The sequence below is a fragment of the Sus scrofa genome, chromosome 2 (genome assembly GCF_000003025.6).
Source record: "Sus scrofa isolate TJ Tabasco breed Duroc chromosome 2, Sscrofa11.1, whole genome shotgun sequence".
Classification (NCBI taxonomy): domain Eukaryota; kingdom Metazoa; phylum Chordata; class Mammalia; order Artiodactyla; family Suidae; genus Sus; species Sus scrofa.
In genome coordinates, this window is record NC_010444.4 from 7,214,163 (window position 1) to 7,233,783 (window position 19,621).

At 41.8% G+C, this 19,621-nt stretch overlaps 1 protein-coding gene across 1 annotated transcript in view; it reads left to right on the forward strand.

The window, feature by feature from the left end:
• MAJIN (membrane anchored junction protein) overlaps positions 1-19,621 on the forward strand; it is a 35,025-nt gene that overhangs the window by 4,787 nt on the left and 10,617 nt on the right. The window contains exons 2-7 of the mRNA XM_005660723.3: positions 6,754-6,870; positions 10,764-10,809; positions 14,559-14,634; positions 14,788-14,913; positions 16,301-16,332; positions 16,657-16,748. Of these exons, the coding sequence (XP_005660780.1) occupies positions 6,770-6,870; positions 10,764-10,809; positions 14,559-14,634; positions 14,788-14,913; positions 16,301-16,332; positions 16,657-16,748 (473 nt within the window). The 5' untranslated portion in view covers positions 6,754-6,769. The remainder of the gene's footprint in view (positions 1-6,753; positions 6,871-10,763; positions 10,810-14,558; positions 14,635-14,787; positions 14,914-16,300; positions 16,333-16,656; positions 16,749-19,621) is intronic.

The window sequence follows — 19,621 nt, forward strand, 5'->3', positions numbered from 1 at the left end:
CCAAAAAGTAAAATGTCCCTCATTGCCTACAATTTTACATCCACCTGCTTTTTGGGTACCTTGGATTAGTAGTATTTTTAGAGTGCTGCAGTGAATTCAATGTGATGTGAATGCTAGTAAGTTGATCTTCATGTAACAAGCCACAACTAGTGGGTAGGGTGGGTGAGATGAGACATCATTCTACTGCTTTTCCAGAATAAGGAACACAGTCCTGGACCAGATGACCAAAGATAGTTCTTCCATTGGCTTTTAGCATGGTTAAGATGGAAGTGGAAGAGCCATTTGGGTATAAAAAGTAACGTAACAGTTTGACTTGATCACCTTTCTGGCCTACTGAGTTGTTTACCAAGGCCTTTTGATTTCATTTCAAGATAACTTCCTACCTTTCTGTTAAATTTAATTATTCCTTCCCTCCCAAAGAAAACAAAGTAAAATCTGACACTGTTCCAATCGCAAATCCTGAACAAATGCCACTGTGTTTTAAAGATTATGTCTTACCATAAAGAGTAGGTAGAACTCTAGTGAAAAAGAGAATGATATCAGTAAGTGTAGAAGTATCAGGGATAGTCTTAGATAAGCCTCTTTCCGTGCTATGTCTTAACATTTTGATTTGTTTTGCTTTTTAAAAGGCTATTCTTTTTTCTTTTCTTTTCTTTCTTTCTTTTTTTTTTTTTTGTCTTTTTTAGGGCCACCCCTATGGCGTATGGAGGTTTCCAGGCTAGGGGTCGAATTGGAGCTGTAGCTGCCAGCCTATGCCATAGCCACAGTAAAGCAGGATCTGAGTGGCATCTGCGACCTACACCACAGCTCACAGCAACGCCGAATACTTAACCCACTGAACAAGGCCAGGGATCAAACCTATGTCCTCATGGTTGCTAGTCAAATTCGTTTCCGCTGAGCCACGATGGGAACTCCCTAAAAAAGTTCTTTACTGAGCAACCAATGAATAGAGTACTACAATAAGCAGTTATATATCCATTATTTCATTGATCATCCCAATCACCCTGCAAGGTGAGGAAATTGAAAATAGTTTGTTTATTTATTTATTTATTTTTTAGGGCCACACTCAGAATATGGAAGTTCTCAGGCTAGGGGTCAACTCGGAGCTGTAGCTGCCAGGCTATACCACAGCCACAGCAATGCCAGATCCCAGTGCGTCTGTGACCTACATCACAGCTCGCGGCAACGCCAGATCCTCAACCCACTGAGTGAGGCCAGGGATCGAACCTGAGTCCTCATGAATCCTAGTTGGGTTCCTTACTGCTGAGCCACAATAGGAACTCCAAGAAGTTTCTTTTAAAAATAAAGGTTGGGAGTTCCCTTTGTGGCTCAGGGAGCTAAGGACCTGATATTGTCTCTGTGAGGGTGTAAGTTTGATCCCTGGCCTTGCTCAGAGGCTTAAGGATTTGCTGCTACCACAAGTTTCAGTGTAGGTTACAGATTTGGCTCAGATCCAGTGTGGCTGTGGCTGTGGTATGGGCCACAGCTGCAGCTCGGATTCGACCCCTGGCTTGGGAATGGTTATAAAAGGGGAAAAAAAGAGCTTGAAAACAAACAAATGTGAATGTAACTCTTTACACCCCAAAATATAATCCTAAGAAGCTTTAATCAGAAAATCTTCCATTTTGGAGTTCCCTTGTGGTGCAGCATTTCAAGGATCTGGCACTGTCACTGCAGTGGCCCCAGTTGCTGCCGTAGAATAGGTTTGATCCCTGGCCCAGGAACTTAAACATGACAAAACAAAAACAAAAAACAAAACAAACGCAAAACCGAACAAACAAAAGAAAATCTTCCAATTTGGTTTGATGCCTTTGTACTCAGATTGCATTGCCTTGAGTCACCCAGAGTTATGAGAGTGACGAGGGTTATGGTTTAACGAAATGAGTGACTGGATGACGTGTTACAATGGAAAATGTTTGGGCCAAAGGAGTCAACAATCTTGGGGGGCTAATCCTGGTTCCATACTGAGTTAAGTGACTGTGTGGGAGTCATTTCCTTTGGTGAATTCACTTCCCTTTTGTCCCCTCTGAAACAAAGGGCACTTCCAGCTGTAGGCAACCATGAATCTCAAGTTAGAAATATAGACTTTCAGAGATTATGGATCTACTTCAGCAAAGGCAGGCAGACCTCTGAAACTAGCCAAGGACTTCTGAAGGTGGAAGGAGAAGCTGGGTATCTGTCCTCAATCTCAGTTCTAAAACTTGAGAGATGGATTCATTGCAGCATTGGGATTTCCCTATTTTGTTGCCTACGTTCATTAGTGGTCACAGAGCCTGTCATGTTAGATCTGCTCAAAAAAAGAAAAAAAAAATATATATAAGTATATATATACTTTTGCTTCATAGGGCCTCACTTGCAGCATGTGGACTTTCCCAGGCTAGAGGTCAAATTGGAGCTACAGCTGCCAGCCTACGCCACAGCCACAGCAATGCCAGATCCGAGCCACATCTGCGACCTACACCACAGCTCACGGCAATGCCGGATCCTTAACCCACTGAGCGAGGCCAGGGATCGAACCTGAAACCTCATGGTTCCTAGTTGGATTTGTTTCCACTGCACCAGGACAGGAGCTCCCAATATTTTTAGTAAATGTTTATGAAAGCTCTTTTATTCTTAGCACTGTGGAGGGTTTTCCCATCAAATGTCACACATATATATTTAGTGACAGTATTTCCTTATGATCATCTTCAACTTTGATAGTCAATATCATTATCCTCATATTGCGTTAAGCCCTGCTTCAGGCTCTGTGCATTGAGCAGATGTTTCTTTTGTGAAGCAAACTACTAAAATCTTGAAAAATCTTTCCTTTTCTAATATAAGTATCTATATGTCATTTAAATCTATTTCTGGGGATTTTCAAGGAAAGATTCTTAATTGAGATTTGTCATAGTTTGCACTGATATTAAAGCTAATCAGTTTTCCTCTCTTGAATTTGCTTTTCTAGTAAAGCATTAAGAGAGAAACTCTTCAAGTCCATCAAAACAGCTAATATTAAATAATAGTCCGGAATTATGAAGTGCATTTTACAGCATTATCTCACGCAATCCCCACAACAATTCCAGGGGTGGGTGGGACCCCCACTTATAGATGTAGAAACTGAGAAATGAGAGCCTAAGTGACTTGGTCAGGGCCTAATGACTGATAAAAGGCAAAGCTAGGACTCAAGGCTTGGTCCTCCAATTCCAAATCCTGTGTCTTTCCCACTAACCATATTGCCTATAACTTCTTTTATTTTAAAGGCATGGTTTCTTATGATCACCTAAAATTGGTTGAGAGTTTGACCCTTCATCTGCAAGATCCTATCAACTTAATAATAGTTCCTGGGACTATGTGTCACCATGACTGCAGCCCTCGTGTTGAAAAATAACCTTGTGAGATCTTTGAACCACAACTGCTCTGTGGGTGTTTGGGATTATGCTGTCTAATCTCTATTTTCAAATAAGGTAATTAGTGTGTGATGTTTGTTTCTGAAGCAGGCAGCCAGCAATTAACAGGAACAGGCCCCAGCTAGAAGACGGTTGTTTTCACTTCTTTCAGACCGCCATCTGTGGCACAGCACATGAAGCTTCCTCTCTGGACTGTCGTTTCCAGCAAATGTTCTTCATTTCCTTTGCTCTGATGCCCCCAGTCCTCAGTCTGTGTGGAGAGGTGATTGTCTTTTAGAAGAACCCTCTGAATAATTCAGGGCTAAATTTTTGTGGCAGCAACCTAAGTCTCACCAGGTGGACTCCTTAAAGCACCAAAAAACACCATCAGATCTAGCCTGGGTTCCTGCCATGCCTAGGGCATGGGGAATCTGCAAGTTTTTTCCTCAGGATATGAACAGTATTTCCGCTCTGGTAACTTTGCAGTTGGCACCAACCATTTCTTTTCACTTTTGACTGCAATTCTAGTCTAAATAGTCTCAGTCTCGGGCTCCAGCCTCCTGTCATTCTAATCCCAAGCAGCCAAGATCAGACACTGGGATATCTCTTTACTGGCAGCCCCAGACTTGAACTTTGGAAATTGTGGGAAATTCCATTCTTTGGGCACATATATCCTCTGACTCTACCATATTAGAGTTCTTCTTGCTGAGTAGACATGGAATCAGGGTAATAAGGAGGAAAGAAAAATAATCATCTTTTATGTGTGTATAGTATTTTAGCACTCACAAAATGATTTTATATTCATTATCTCATTTTTTTCTTCCTAATAATCCCAGGAAGCAAAGTGGGAAAATGGTTAAGACCACCAACTCTGGATTTACACTGCCTCAATTTGAATCCCAATTCCAACATTCATAAAGATAGGAAGCTTTACTTCATTTCTCAGTGCCTCAATGTCCTTTTTTTTTTTTTTTTTTTTTTTTGGCTTTTGGCTTTTGGCTTTTGACCTTTTAGGGCCAAACCCGCGGCATACGGAGGTTCCCCAGCTAGGGGTCTAACTGGAGCTGGAGTTACCGGCCTACGCCGGAGCCACGGCAACACCAGATCCAAGCTGCGTCTGCGAACTATACCACAGCTCACAGCAATGCCGGATCCTTAACCCACTAAGCGAGGCCAGGGATCGAACCTGAAACCTCATGCTTCCTAGTCAGATTTGTTTCTGCTGTGCCACAATGGGAACTCCCTCAATTTCCTCATCTATCAAATTTAGACTACTTCTTTCATAGGCTTTTTGTTAGGATCAAGAGTATATATATATATATTTTATATATATATGCCATATATATTTTTATTTTTATTTTAATATATATATTAATATATATATATGGCACTTAGATTAGTGTATGACAAAAAGTTTTTGTTGTTAGTTGTTGCATAAATAAGTTGTCATCGGGAGTTCCTATTGTGGCGCAGAGGAAACGAATCTGACTAGTATCCATGAAGATGCAGGTTCCATCCCTGGCCCCTCTCTGGCTTCAAGGATCTGGCGTTGCCACAAATTTTGGTGTAGGCTGCAGACACAGCTTGGAACTGGCATTGCTGTGGCTGTGGGTAGGCTGGCAGCTGCAGCTCTGATTCAATCCCTAGCCTGGGAACTTCTTTATGCTGCACCTGTGGCCCTTAAAAAAAAAAAAAAAAAAAAGAAAACCAAAGTCCAGAGAAACTGTGTAGGGACGATGAAGCTGAGATTAAAACCTGTTTTTCTCAGGAGTTCCTATTGCAGCACAGTGGAAACGAATCCAGCTAGTATCCATGAGGTTGTGGGTTCGATCCCTGGCCTCGATCAACGGGTTAAGGATCCGGCATTGCTGTGAGCTATGGTGTAGGTCACAGACGCAGCTCAGATCCCACGTTGCTGTGGCTGTGGTGTAGGCCAGCAGCTGTAGCTCCAATTCGATCCCTAGCTGGGAACTTCCCTATGCCACAGGTGTGGCCTTATAAAGCCAAAACAAAGCAAAACAAAACAAAACAAAAAACAACTAAGTTATTCTCACTTTGTGCCTGTTCTGTCTACCCCATCTCAGCTGCCTCTGAAATCAGTAACTTGCATTGTATATAGGTAGATTTGATCCTAGGAAATTTGGATGTTTTATTCTCATTATTATCTAAACTTCCATATGAAGAGATAGAAAGTACAGAGTTTATTATCTCTACAGATTCTAAAAAGGCACAGAAAAGTCCTAGTGACTTAGAAAATCAGGAGTTCCCGTCGTGGCGCAGTGGTTAACGAATCCGACTAGGAACCATGAGGTTGTGGGTTCGGTCCCTGCCCTTGCTCAGTGGGTTAACGATCTGGCGTTGCCGTGAGCTGTGGTGTAGGTTGCAGACGCGGCTCGGATCCCGAGTTGCTGTGGCTCTGGCGTAGGCCGGTGGCTACAGCTCCGATTCAACCCCTAGCCTGGGAACCTCCATATGCCGCGGGAGCGGCCCAAGAAATAGCAACAACAACAAAAAAAAAAAAAAAAAGAAAAAAGAAAAAAGAAAATCACAGTTTACTTGATTCTTTCCTCTGAGTACAGAGCAAGTGCCCTCTTGGAGTGGAAGAGACATGCCCTACTTCTTTTTCCATGTCTTCCTTCTCCTGAGTTTCCTGAAGAGAGTACCTTAAGTGAACAGAGATTCTGGAACAGGAAAAGTAAAACTAGTAAGTGCCAGGAGGACAGTGGGTACTCTTATGGCATAGGATGCCCTCCTCAGGTGAGGAGGAAGAGCTGAAAGGTAGGAAAGAGAAGGCATCCTTTGGCAACTCTGGAAACATTAGCATGCATCTTCATTTTCTTCATTGGCTGTGGCAGGAAGGTGCACTAATCTCTAAACTCCATCCAAAATTAATAGCAGAGGTCTTCCCCATCGTGCCTCTTATTGGTGCATCCTTTGATTTGTTTCATTATTTGATTTGTGCCCTCTTCACATTGGCCTAGGTTCCAGGGAAAGTGGGGACAAGGGAGTAGAATAGATTCAAGAAATATTTCAGAGATAGATTTAATCCTAACAAAAACCCCATTAGTCATCAGATGTTAGTTTCATTAATCTCATGAAAGAGAAGTCATTGCACAAGGTCGCAAGATAAACAAAACTTTAACTCAGGTCTTCTGACTTCAGTTTGAGAGATTGTCCCGTAACACCACGTGTCCTCCCCATGCCAGTAGGAAAATGGTCCGGGTAACTGATACCAGTTCTGAGCCTGGGACACAGGCAGAGATATTGAACTTTGGATATTATACTCCTGAAGAGATACTACGGATTATGTAGGCGCTCTTTCCTGTACATAAGGAACCATCTTTATTTTAGCTTTTTAATAATTCTCTAATATTTCTGTTTTATTTAGGTTATCATTGGAAGCAATGAGTTTAAAACCTTTCACCTACCCTTTTCCTGAGACAAGGTTTCTTCATGCTGGACCCAATGTGTATAAATTCAAAATTAGATATGGCAACAACATCAGGTAATTTTACAACTAGGAGGGTAGAGAGTTCCCGCTGTGGTGCAATAGGTTAAGAATCCGGCATTGCCACAGCTGTGGCATAGATCCCATCCCTAGTCCAGGAATTTCCATATGCTGCAGGTGTAGCCGTAAAAAGAAAAAAAAGTGCTATACATAAAGACAGACATAGAGACCTTTAGTATAGAATTAGGAGCCCAGAAACAAACCCTCACTCACACACATGGTTAGCTGATTTTTTACGAGAATGCCAAAGACTATTCAGTGGGAAAGAAGAGTCCCTTTAACGAATGGTTTTTGGAAAACTGGATATCTTCATGCAAAGAATAAAGTTAGACCCTTATCTTACCCAATATACAATATTAACCAAAAATGGGTCAAAAACCTAAAGTTAAGAGCTAAAACTGGGAGTTCCTGTTGTGGCTCAGTGGAAACGACTATGACTAGTATCTGTGAAGACCCGGATCCGATCCCTGGCCTCGCTCAGTGGGTTAAGGATCCAGCTTTGCCGTGAGCTGTGGTGTAGGTTGCAGATGCAGCTCAGATCCCACGTTGGTGTGGCTGTGGTGCAGGCTGGCAACTACAGCTCCCATTTGACCCCTAGCCTGGAAACTTTCATATGCAGCAGGTGTGGCCCTAAAAAGACCAAAAAAAAAAAAAAAAAAAAAAAGCTAAAACTATAAAGCCCTTAGAAGAAAACATAGGGGCACATCTTCATGACATTGTATTTTTGGCAATGGTTTCTTTTCTTGTCTTTCTTTTTCTTCCTTTCTTTTCTTTTTTCTTTTTTTTTTTTTTTTTTTTTTTTTGTCTTTTAGGGCTGCGCCTGTGGCATATGGAGTTTCCCAGGCTATGGGTCTTGTCTTTCATTCTTTTTTCATGACTGCTCCCTTGACATAGGCAAGGAAGTTCCCTGACCAGGGATTGAATATGAGCTGTAGCTTCAAACTATCCCGTAGCTGCAGCAACACAAGATCCTTTAACCCACTGCACCAGGCTGGGGATTGAACCCATACTTCCATAGCAATCTGAGCCAGTACAGTCAGGTTCTTAACCCACTGTGCCACAGTAGGAACTCCAGATTTGATAGTGGTTTCTTACATGAAACAAACCCACAGGCAACAAAAGAAAATAAATAAATTGGACTTAGTTAACTTTTTAAAATTGTGCATCTATGAGCACTGCCAACAGAGTGAAAAAGAAAACCACAGATGGGAGAAAGCATTTGCAAATCATATATCCGATAAGAGCTTCATATCCAGAATATATAAAGAACTACACCTCCCCACAAGGAGATAAGCAATCCAATTAAAAATGGCTAGAGGGGGAAAAAAGGAGTTCCCGTTATGGCACAGTGGATTAAGAATCTGGCATTGTCTCTGAGGTGGCCTGGTTTCAGTCCCTGGCCTGGGAACTTCCATATGCTGTGGGTGTAGCCAAAAAAAAATGGGTAGAAGAATAGACATTTTTCCAAAGAAGGTAGACAAATGTCCTGTAAGCACATGAAAAGATGTTCAATATCCTTCATCACTGGGGAAATGCAAATCAAAACCACAGTGATATAACGTCACACCTACTAAGATGGCCATATATATATATATATATAAAATTTTATTTTTTTGCTGCACCAAGAGCATGCAGAAGTTCCTGGGCCAGGAACTGAACTCAAGCCACAGCAGCAACCTTAGCCTCAACAATGACAACATGGTGGGATGATTATAATTTTTTCTTTTTTTTGCTTTTTCAGGCCACACCTATGGCATGTGGAAGTTCCCGGGCTAGGGGTTGAATCAGAGCTACAGCTGCTGGCCTACACCACAGCCACACAATGCAGGACCCGAGCCACATCTGCAGCCTACACCACAGCTCACAGCAACGCTGGATCCTTAACCCACTGAGTGAGGCCAGGAATCGAACCTGCATCCTCATGGATCCTAATTGGGTTTGTTAACTGCTGAGCCATGAAGGGAACTCCAGGATGGCTATAATTTAAAAAACAAAGAACAGTAGTTGTTGGCAAGGATGTGAAGAAATTGGAACCCTCATACATTGATGAGAATGTAAAGTGGTACAGCCACTATGGAAAACAGCTTGGTAGTTCCTAAAAAAGTTAAACATGGAATTACCATATGACCCAGCAATTTCATTCATAAGTATATGCTAGTTAGAACAAATATTGTATGATTTTGCTTATATGAAATATTAAAATAGGAAAATTCATAAAGACAGAAAGGAGACTAGAGGTCACCAAGGGCTGGGTAACGCAGAGAATGAGAAGTTATTGCTTGGGGCTCCCGTCGTGGCTCAGTGGTTAACGAATCCAACTAGGAACTATGAGGTTTCGGGTTCGATCCCTGGCCTCGCTCAGTGGGTTGGGGATCCAGTGTTGCTGTGACCTGTGGTGTAGGTTGCAGATGTGGCTCCGATCCAGCATTGCTGTGGCTGTGCATCGACCGGTGGCTACAGCTATGATTCGACACCTAGCCTGGGAACCTCCATATGCCACAGGTGCAGCCCTACAAAAGACAAAAAAAAAAAAAAAAAAAAGAAGTTATTGCTTAACGAGTACAATGTTTCTGTTTGCAGAAATAAGCTGTAGAAATAGGTAGTGGTAGGAGTTCCCTGGTGGTCTAGTGGTTAGGATTCAGTGCTTTCACCACTGAGGCCTGGGGAAGGGAACTGAGATCCCATATAAAGCTGCAGACAAAAGAAAGAAAGAAAAAAAAAGGAAAATATACAGTGGTGATTGTTGCACACTATGGTTGTGAATGTAATTAATACCATTGAAGTGATACTAAAAATGGTTAAAATGGAGGGAGTTCTTGTCGAGGCTCAGCGGAAACGAATCTCACTAGCAGCCATGAGGATGCAGGTTTTGATCCCTGGCCTCGCTCAGTGGGTTAAGGATCCGACTAGGAACCATGAGATTGTGGGTTTGATCCCTGGCCTCACTCAGTGGGTTAAGGATCTGGCATTGCCGTGAGCTGTGGTGTAGGTCCCAGATGTGGCTCAGATCCCACATTGCTGTGGCTGTGGCGTAGGCAGGTAGCTAAAGCTCCAATTTGACCCCTAGCCTGAGAACCTCCATATGCCAAGAAATGGCCCTAAAAAGACAAATAATAATATTAATAATAACCATAGTTTGTCATCTGATCATTTAAGTAAAATATTCCATGAAAAAAAGCAAGGAGTTGATTTGTAACTTAACAGTCACACAAGATGGTCCTCAAGACAACCATCATTTTTTGGTGTGCAGCACAAGTGCTTTTAATGCATACTTCTTGTTTTATCACATGATATGTTAAAACTTGTACTCAAGGGTTGAGATGTACAGAATTGCTAGTTTTTTATTCCTTCCTCTAGGATATTAAATGAAACTGGATTTTTTTTTTCCTGTGTGGAGGGAAAGATGACTACAACTGCTGGTACATTTTGGTCAACTGGCTACATTTGTGCTAAGGCACCAGCAACCTTGCCCACCATTGATTTTGCTCTGCTGATTACAAATGTTAACAAAGTGAAAAAGGCAAATAACATGTTAGTATTTTTATGAAACTAGTTTTGCCCTTGGAGAGTCATTGAAAGGGTCTTGAGGACCCCTTGAGGTCCACAGACTACACTTGTGCAGCTGGTCTGAGAAACTATTAACTTTCACAGTGGAAGTTTCAGGTCTTGGAAGGTTAATGGCGAGGACGTCTTGGTATAGCCTTGTAGCAATCCTCAGACCACACCACCCAGGCGATCACTTCTTCCCTTGAGCACTGCTAGAGCAACACAATTGTTACTTGGCCATGTTTCCTTAGTCCAGTGGAAGTGTCATTTTTGTTCTACTAGAATCCGTTGCCTCCAGAACTTTCCTTCCTGGCTTACTTATCTCTTGTCTGTTTACCTTCTAGAGAGGAAGAGGTAGAAAATAAGGAAGTCATCATCCAGGAGCTGGAGGTAGGGAAAGAAGCAGACCACTTCTGGGAATGTTATTCTTTAAGCTGAGGCTGTGTCCATATTCACATTTTAATTATTTCCTGCAAACTGAGTCACAGCCTCCACTTGATTACTTGGTGTCTCCCTGAGACATTTCCTCCGCAAAGAAACTTACTGTTTCCAGGGAAGTGAAAGCCTGTATTTTTTCTCAGTTCTCCTAGTTAAAGTGTCAGCACTTTTGAGGCTAAGAGTTATTTTGTTTCCACTAGAGTTCCCAGCCAGGGGGCAGCTCTCTTTTGTGGCAGCTGGCATAGAGAAAGCGTCCAGAGGACTGCTGCCTTCCAGGGCTCTGGGAAACCTCAACCATCCCAACCACTGCCTGGTACTTGACGTTCAGGAAACTCAACTGTAAATACACAGACAGGGCTGCTGTGTCTTCATTTTAATTGGAAACATTTGCAGTTGCTTTATTCCCACTTCATTTTCATTCCTTTTCTTCCCAGCTTTAAAGCTTTAAAGTCCCAAAGGCAGAAGATTAAGCAGGTGGACAAATTCATAAGTTGGTGAAAGCACTGGACGGGAGTTAAGAGTTCTAGGTTGCTGGGCCTGGATTCCTGTCCTAGCTGAGCCACTGATTAGCTGTGTCACCCTTGGCAAATCACTTATCTCTCCGAGTCTTAATTGCCTTGTTTGTAAAATGAGAGTTTTCAACTAGTGTATTCTCTTCAAATTTCACAATGCAGTGATCTATGAGTACTAGGATTTATAAAGACATACGCTGCCATATTTCAAAGAATTTGACTATAATTACATACATAAACACAAAACTCTGTGAGACCAAAAACTTGAGTCAAAGTCTTAAAGGTACCTGTGGATCTTTTGCTATGTGTTGAAAGATACATCAGGATCTTACAGGACCTCAGAGGCATGGTTATAAATAAAATTATTTTAATATAGGATAATGACAATTTTCTGCTTATTTTAAGTATGGGTAGAGTAGAATTTATTTCACTTTGCTTCACTTAATTGGGCAGGAAAAGCTCAACACAGGAGCTCCTGCTGCGGGCTCAGTGATGACGAGCCCGACTAGTATCCAAGAGGATGCAGGTTCAATCCCTGACCTCACTCAGTGGGTAAGGATCTGTCATTGCTGAGAGCTGTGGCGTAGGTTGCAGACACAGCTTAGACTTCACGTTGCTGTGGCTGTGCTGTAGGCCAGCAGTTGCAGCTTGGACTCAACCCCTAGCCTGAGAACTTCCATGTGCTGCAGGTGCAGCCCTAAAAGACGAACAAACAAACAAAGCTCAAGGCAACATAGTAAAGTGGAGAAAGCACAGACTTTGAAACTAGTGAAATTTGGATTTGAACTCTAGTTCTGCTTTCACAATGTGACTTTGGGAAAGTTGCCTACCTTTTCTGAGTCTGTTTCCTTACCTGTCAGTGAGATTGATAATACTGATTTTCAAGATTGTGGTGAGGATTAGAAATAGATATGTGAAATACCTGCCACACAGTAGCTCAACTAATGGTAGCTAGAGTGCATCTATACACATTTACAATCGTATTAAAACGTTTTGAGAAGTTCACACCGTGGCACAACCAGATCAGTGGTGTCTGTGGAGTTCTGAGTTGCAGGTTCCATCCCTAGCCTGGCACATGGGTTAAGGATCTGGTATTGCTACAGCTGGGGCATAGGCCGCAACTGAGGCTCGGACCTGATCCCTGGCCTGGTAACTCCATATGCCATGGGGCAGCCAAAAAAAAATTTTTTTTAAATGCTTTTTATATATATTTTTTACTCTCATTAGTTTTGAGGAAGGTATTATTATCCTATTTCATTCATTTAGAAAACATTTATTGATAGGCAGTGTAGTCTAATGGTTAGGATTCTAAGCTCTGGAACCCCACTGCCTAGGTTCATATCTTAGCTCCACCATTACTACCTGTGTAACCTTTAATAAGTTATTTTACCTCTTTTTGTCTCAGTTTCCTCATTAGTAAAATGAGGATAATGGAAGTGTCTATCTTATAGGGTTTTATGAATGTTAAATTAATTAACACGTATAAAAACAATGACACTTGTCAGAGCAATTACTCAATACATACTAGCAATTAAGATTATAAGTGGAATTCCCATTGTGGTTCTGCAGGTTAGGAACCCAACACTGTCTCTGTGAGGATGCGGATTCAATCCCTGGCCTCACTCAGTGGGTTGAGGATCCAGCATTGCCACAAGCTGCAGTGTAGGTTGCAGAGACACCTTGGATTCTGCGTTGCCATGGCTGTGGCATAGGCCCAAAGCTGCAGCTCTGATTCAACTGCAGAGCTAGAGAACTTCTATATGTTGCAGGTGTGGCAGTAAAAAGAAAAAAAATTATAAGCTAGATGTTATGCTAGTAAAAACAATACAAAGATAAACATGACACAGTTTCTGTTCTCTGTGAACCCAAAATGAGGAAAATGAAGTGTATAGAAATGAAATAATGATGCTGAAACTGAAATTCAAGTTTTTTCCCATAGAAATTCAATAGTCTTTTTACAGGTACCAATTTTTTTCCTGCTATTTTAGGGCCACGTCCGAGGCATATGGAGATACCCAGGCTAGGGGTCAAATCAGAGCTATAACCACCGGCCTACACCACAGCCACAGCAACAGCAACAGGGGATCCAAGCAGAGTCTGTGACCTACACCACAGCTCATGGCAACGCTGGATCCTTAACCTACTGAGTGAGGCCAGGCATCGAACCCAAATCCTCATAGATCCCAGTCGGGTTCATTAACCACTGAGCCATGAAGGAACTCCCTAGATTCCAATTGTTTAATTAGCATATACTACTACTTTATTAGAGTGTAGGTTAATTAGGGACTAATCAATTAAGATTTAAAAAGAGTAGAAGAGAAGGTTTGACTTAAACAAAAGGAAAATGTGTATATCAATAAATACCGGTATTATTCATTAATTAATATACATTTATGGAGGACCTGTTATGCTTCATCCACTATGGCAGACACCATAGAAGGGATGCTAAGATAAATCAGGTATATATTCTACTTTAAGGAGATTTCTCAGTAAGGAAAGTGAAAATATGTACATGGACCAAAGACCCAAGGCTAACTACTGTGAAACTTGAGACCAATAGTTAACACAATTACGAAATCAGGGAAGACTTTCTGGAGGAAATGGCTTTTGAACTGTACCATGAAAGGATAGGTAGCAGAGTTCCTGTTATGGCGCAGCAGAAACGAATCCAACTAGGAACCATGAGGTTTGGGGTTTGATCCCTGGCCTCGCTCAGTGGGTTAAGGATCTGGCGTTGCTGTGGCTGTGACGTAGGCTGGCAGCTACAGCTCTGATTAGAACCTTAGCCTGGGAACCTCCATATGCTGCAGGTGCAGCCCTCAAAAGACAAAAAAAAAGGATAGTTAGAATTCAGTCATATCCTGCTGGGTTGAAAGGCAAGAGCATAGAAATGGAGCAGGAGAAGGCATATTCAGGGAGCAGCAGATAGTTCAGCTGTAAAAGAACATAGGGTACATAGGAGTTACCTGGAGGCTCAGCAGGTGAAGGATCCAGCATTTTCACTGCTGTGGCTTGGTTTCGATCCCTGGCCCAGGAACTTCCGCATGCTGACAGGGGGGTGGCCAAAAAAAAAAAAATACATTTTTTTAAAGTAAAAGAATATAAGGATTGTGAAGAGCAGTGGCAAGGATAAATTGATAGATTGGCTAAGATTAGACAGTATTAAAATCCTTAAAAAATTTTTTTCAGGATTCTATTCGTGTAGTCTTGGGAAATTTGGACAATCTGCAGCCATTTGCCACAGGGCACTTCATTGTGTTTCCCTGTATCCTTTCTTTCCTGGTGAAAATGAACCATGCTAGCAAACCCTTAGGCGGTTTGGAGGGGAGGTCAGGGAAAGCAGAGGGAGTCTTTTCCCTAAAATAATACTCAAAGATTCATACTGGCTTCTTTCCTCAATCCTTAGCACATTTCCCAGATAAAAGCAAATGGGAGAGTGTGTCCCACCTGAAATTCAAACACGGGGATGTTGTCTTGGTCCCTTATCCATTTGTTTTCACTCTATATGTGGAGATGAAACGGTTTCACGAAAATCTGTCACCTGGTAAGTAGAATGATGGACGTGTGGGTGGTAGAGAAGAAAAAAGAGAAGGTTGGACAGCCATAGGTTAGTTACCACTGCGAGCTGAACATGGCAAATAGCCAGATCAGGCCCCAGCAGGGCGCAGGGCGCAGTGCAGAACTCAGGAGCATGTGCCCCAAACTAGATGGCCTGGTTCAAATTCCAGTGGCTTTGCCACTTAATAGCTGCATAACCTTAGATAAATTACTCACTATTTCTCTGCCTTCTTTGTCAAATGGTGAATAATAATAATAGTACCTATCTCGAGTTGTTGAAAAGATTAAATGTATAAACATGTCTGACTTAGAGTAATCACTCAATGAAAGATACCTACCTACTCTATCAATAATTCCTTCTGTTTTAGAAGGAATGACTCACCTTGGTAGTATCTCAAAGATCCCGCTAAGGAAATCCTAGATTTCCCATTTTGCCTCAGTGGTATTCAACCTGACTAGTATCCATGAGGACATGGGTTTGATCCCTGGCCTCGCTCAGTGGGTTAAGGACCTGGTGTTGCCCTGAGCTGTGGTGTAGGCCAGTAGCTGCAGCTCTGATTAGACCGCTAGCGATGCTGCGGGTGTGCCCCCAAAAAGACAAAAAAAGAGAGAGAAATTTCCCAATTTTTAATCTCTGAGGGCCATCTCTATTTTTACAAATAGAGGGACAAGGAGGCATCTGCCACTTTTTGATTTAAAAAAAAAGGTACATGGAGTTCCCGTCGTGGTGCAGTGGTTAACGTATCCGACTAGGAACCATGAGGTTGCGGGTTCAGTCCCTGCCCTTGCTCAGTGGGTTAATGATCCGGCGTTGCCGTGAGCTGTGGTGTAGGTTGCAGACGCGGCTCGGATCCTGTGTTGCTGTGCCTCTGGCGTAGGCCGGTGACTACAGCTCCGATTCAACCCCTAGCCTGGGAACCTCCATATGCCGCGGGAGCGGCCCAAGAAATAGCAGCAACAACAACAACAACAACAGACAAAAAGACAAAAGACAAAAATAAATAAATAAATAAATAAATAAAAATAAATAAATAAAAAAAGGTACAAAGGCCTTATCTCAAAATATCTCCCCAACTCATTTATCTCTGATGCTGGACATTCCACCTTTTTCCTTTTTTAATAGGGATCATCTCCATTTAAGTGACATAAAGTTAGATTATAGTATGAATCAAAGTATTTTCAACCTGTAGATGACAGCAGTTATAAAATAAGGGAGGAAGAAAGTTGGAAGACAGTATTTCTAGGGAAAGCGGTGCCAGGCAGAAGGGCACGCACAAAGTTTTGTCTAGGACCAGTTCTGAGAAGTCAATGATAGTCAGAAATCCGGGTGAAACAGTCTTGATCCATTATGACATTCAAATTTCCTGTTGTAGGTAAACCAATAAACAACAGTCCTCTCGGGTTGGTAAGTCTGCCTTTTCTGTACGAAATGAAAATTGCCCTTATTGCTTCCAGGTTGCCCCCAAAATCCTGCTCTTATCTCGTCTTTTTTGCTCCTTTGTTGCTACCCAAGACCAATCAGAATTGTATACGAGAGACATTCTTTTCCCCTTGGCTAGATTTCTGAGACGATGTCTCTGGGAGAATGTCTGTCCTTACTCGCAAAGCTGGTGTAGCTGGTGTTCAATGTTGCCTTTAGCAATTTAAAGATGGGGAGTTCTCTTCACTGTGCTGTTGTGTGAGCAGCTCTGGAAAGGAGGAGTCACAGGAGTGTGGTTCCTCTCTGAAGGTCCTGGCAGAGAGGAAAGCAGCAGGAGCCACGATGAGGAAACGAAAACGCATGGAAGTACCCAGCTCTCCCAGCAGGCCAGGACTGGACAGGTCAGTGGTGTTGGGAGAGGGGCTCAATCCTGTATCCTAGGTAGGCCTGCCAGCTATGGCTGCTGGTTGATCTTGTTTTTGGGCAAGTCACTCTCTGTCAAGGCTTAATTTGTACCTGCCTATTCTAGTGGGTGGAGTAAAGGAAGGAGGAAGCGAGTTGATATTTGCAGTGAATTTGAACACAGTCCCCTTCCTCAGCAAAGTAGAATTCTTCTGTTCATCAAGATGAAGCCTGAGAGAAAACGCAACCAGATCTATACAACTGAATCTAACAGTCAACAAGTACTTACCATGGTTGTACTATCAGAAAATGCAGTCAGAAGGCACAAGAAATGAGGTCCCAGAATTTTTTAATTTAATTTTTATTTTATATTGGAGTATAGTTGATTTACAATGTTGTGTTAGTTTCAGGTATAGAGCAAAGTGATTCAGTTATACATATACATATATCCATTCCTTTTCAGATTCTTTCCCCATATGGGTTCTTATAGAATATTAAGTAGAGTTCCCTGTGCTATACCCTTGTTAATTATCTATTTTAGATATAGTAGTGTGTATGTGTTAATCCCAAACTCCTAATTTATCCCTCCCACCCCGCCTTTTTCCTTTGGTCACTGTAAGTTTGTTTTTGAAGTCTGTGAGTCTGTTTATGTTTTGTAAATAAGTTCATTTGCATCATTTTTTTCAAGATTCCACATATATGGTATTTTTCTTTCTCTGTCTGACTTACTTCACTTTGTATGGTAATCTCTAGGTCCATCCATGTTGCTGCAAATGGTATTATTTCATTCTTTTTATGGCCAAGTAATATTCCATTGTATATATGTACCATGCCCTATTTATCCATTCCTCTGTCAATGGGCATTTAGGTTGCTTCCATGTCTTGGCTACTGTAAATAGTGCTGCAATGAACACAGGTGCATGTATCTTTTTGAGTTATGGTTTTCTTGGGATAGATGCTCAGGAATGGGATTGCAGGATCATATAGTAGTTCTATTTTTAGGGGTTTTTTTGTTTGTTTGTTTTTTGTTTTGTCTTTTTGCCATTTCTTGGGCCGCTCCCACAGCAATATGGAAGTTCCCAAGCTGGGGATCTAATTGGAGCTTTAGCCACCGTTCTACGCCAGAGCCACAGCAACATGGGATCCGAGCCGCGTCTGCAACCTACACCACAGCTCACAGCAACACCGGATCCTTAACCCACTGAGCTAGGCCAGGGATCGAATCTGCAACCTCATGGTTCCTAGTCGGATTCATTAACCACTGAGCCATGACGGGAAGTCCCTATTTTTCGTTTTTTAAGGAACTTCCATACTGTTCTCAATAGTGGTTGTACCAAATTTCATTCCTACCAACAGTGTAGGAGGGTTCACTTTTCTCCATACCCTCTCCATCATTTGTTATCTGCAGACTTTTTTAATGATCGCCATTCTTTTCTTGTGTGTGTGTGTCACATCTGTGGCATGCAGAAGTTCCTGGGCCAGGGATTGAACCCTCACCACAGCAGCAACCCAAGCCACTGCAGTGGCAATACTGGATCCTTAACCTGCTGCACCACAGGAGAACTCCAATGATGGCCATTTTTACTGGTGTGAGGTAGTACCTTGTTGTAGTTTTGATTTGCATTTCTCTAATAATTAGAGATGTTGAGCATCTTTTCATGTGCGTTTTGGCCATCTCTCTTCTTTGGAGAAATGTCTGTTTAGATCTTCTGCCCATCTATTTTTGGCCACACTCCGCTGCATGTGGCAGTTCTTGGGTCAGGGACTGAACCCATGACACAGCACCAATCTGAGCCACTGCAATGATAATGCCAGACCCTTAACCCACCACACCACAAGGGAACTCCTTCTGCCCATTTTTTGATTGGATTGTTTGTCTTTTTTTGATTTTGGAGCTTAATCCCTTGTCAGTCACTTTTTGCAAATATTTTCTCCCATTCTATGGGTTGTCTTTTCTTTTTGTTTATGGTTTCCTTTGCTGTGCAAAAGCTTTTAATTAGGTCCCATTGTTCATTTTTGGTTTTATTTTCATGATTTATATCAAAGAGTGTTCTATATATGTTTTCCTCTAAGAATTTTATTGTATCCATCTTATATTTAGGTCTTCAATCCATTTTGAGTTTTTTATGTATGGTGTTAGAGAATGTTCTAGTTTTATTTCTTTTACATGTAGCTGTCCAGTTATCCCAGCACCACTTATTGAAAGACTGTCTTTTTTCATCATATATTCTTGGCTCCTTTGTCATAGATTAACTGACCATAGGTGCCTAGGTTTGTTTCTGGGATTTCTCTCCTGTTCCCCTAATCTATATTTCTGTTTTGTGCCAGTACCGTACTGTTTTTGTTTTGGGGGGGGTTGTTTGTTTGTTTTTTGGTGTGGGTTTTTTTTTTTTTTTTTTTCGGCTTTTTATGGCTGCACCCAGGGGTTCATTAACCACTGAGCCATGAAGGGAACTCCAGTACCATACTGTTTTGGTGACCATAGCTTTGTAGTATAGACCAAGGTCAGGGAACCTGTTTCCTCCCCTTTGTTTTTCTTTCTCGGTATTGCTTTGGCTATTTGGATTCTTTTCTGTTTCCATACAAATTAAAAATATTTTAATTCTTGTTCTATGAAAAATGCCATTGGTAATTTGATAGGGATTGCCTTGAATCTGTAGACTGCCTTGAGTAGTATAATCGTTTTGACAGTATTGATTCTTCCAATCCAAGAACATGGTTTGTGTCATCTGTTTGGGTCATCTTCAGTTTCATTCGTCAGTGTCTTATAGTTTTCAGAGTTCAGGTCTTTTGCCTCCTTAGGTAGTTTTATTCCTAGGTATCTTATTCTTTTTGATGTGATGTTAAATGGAATAGTCTCCTTAACTTCTCT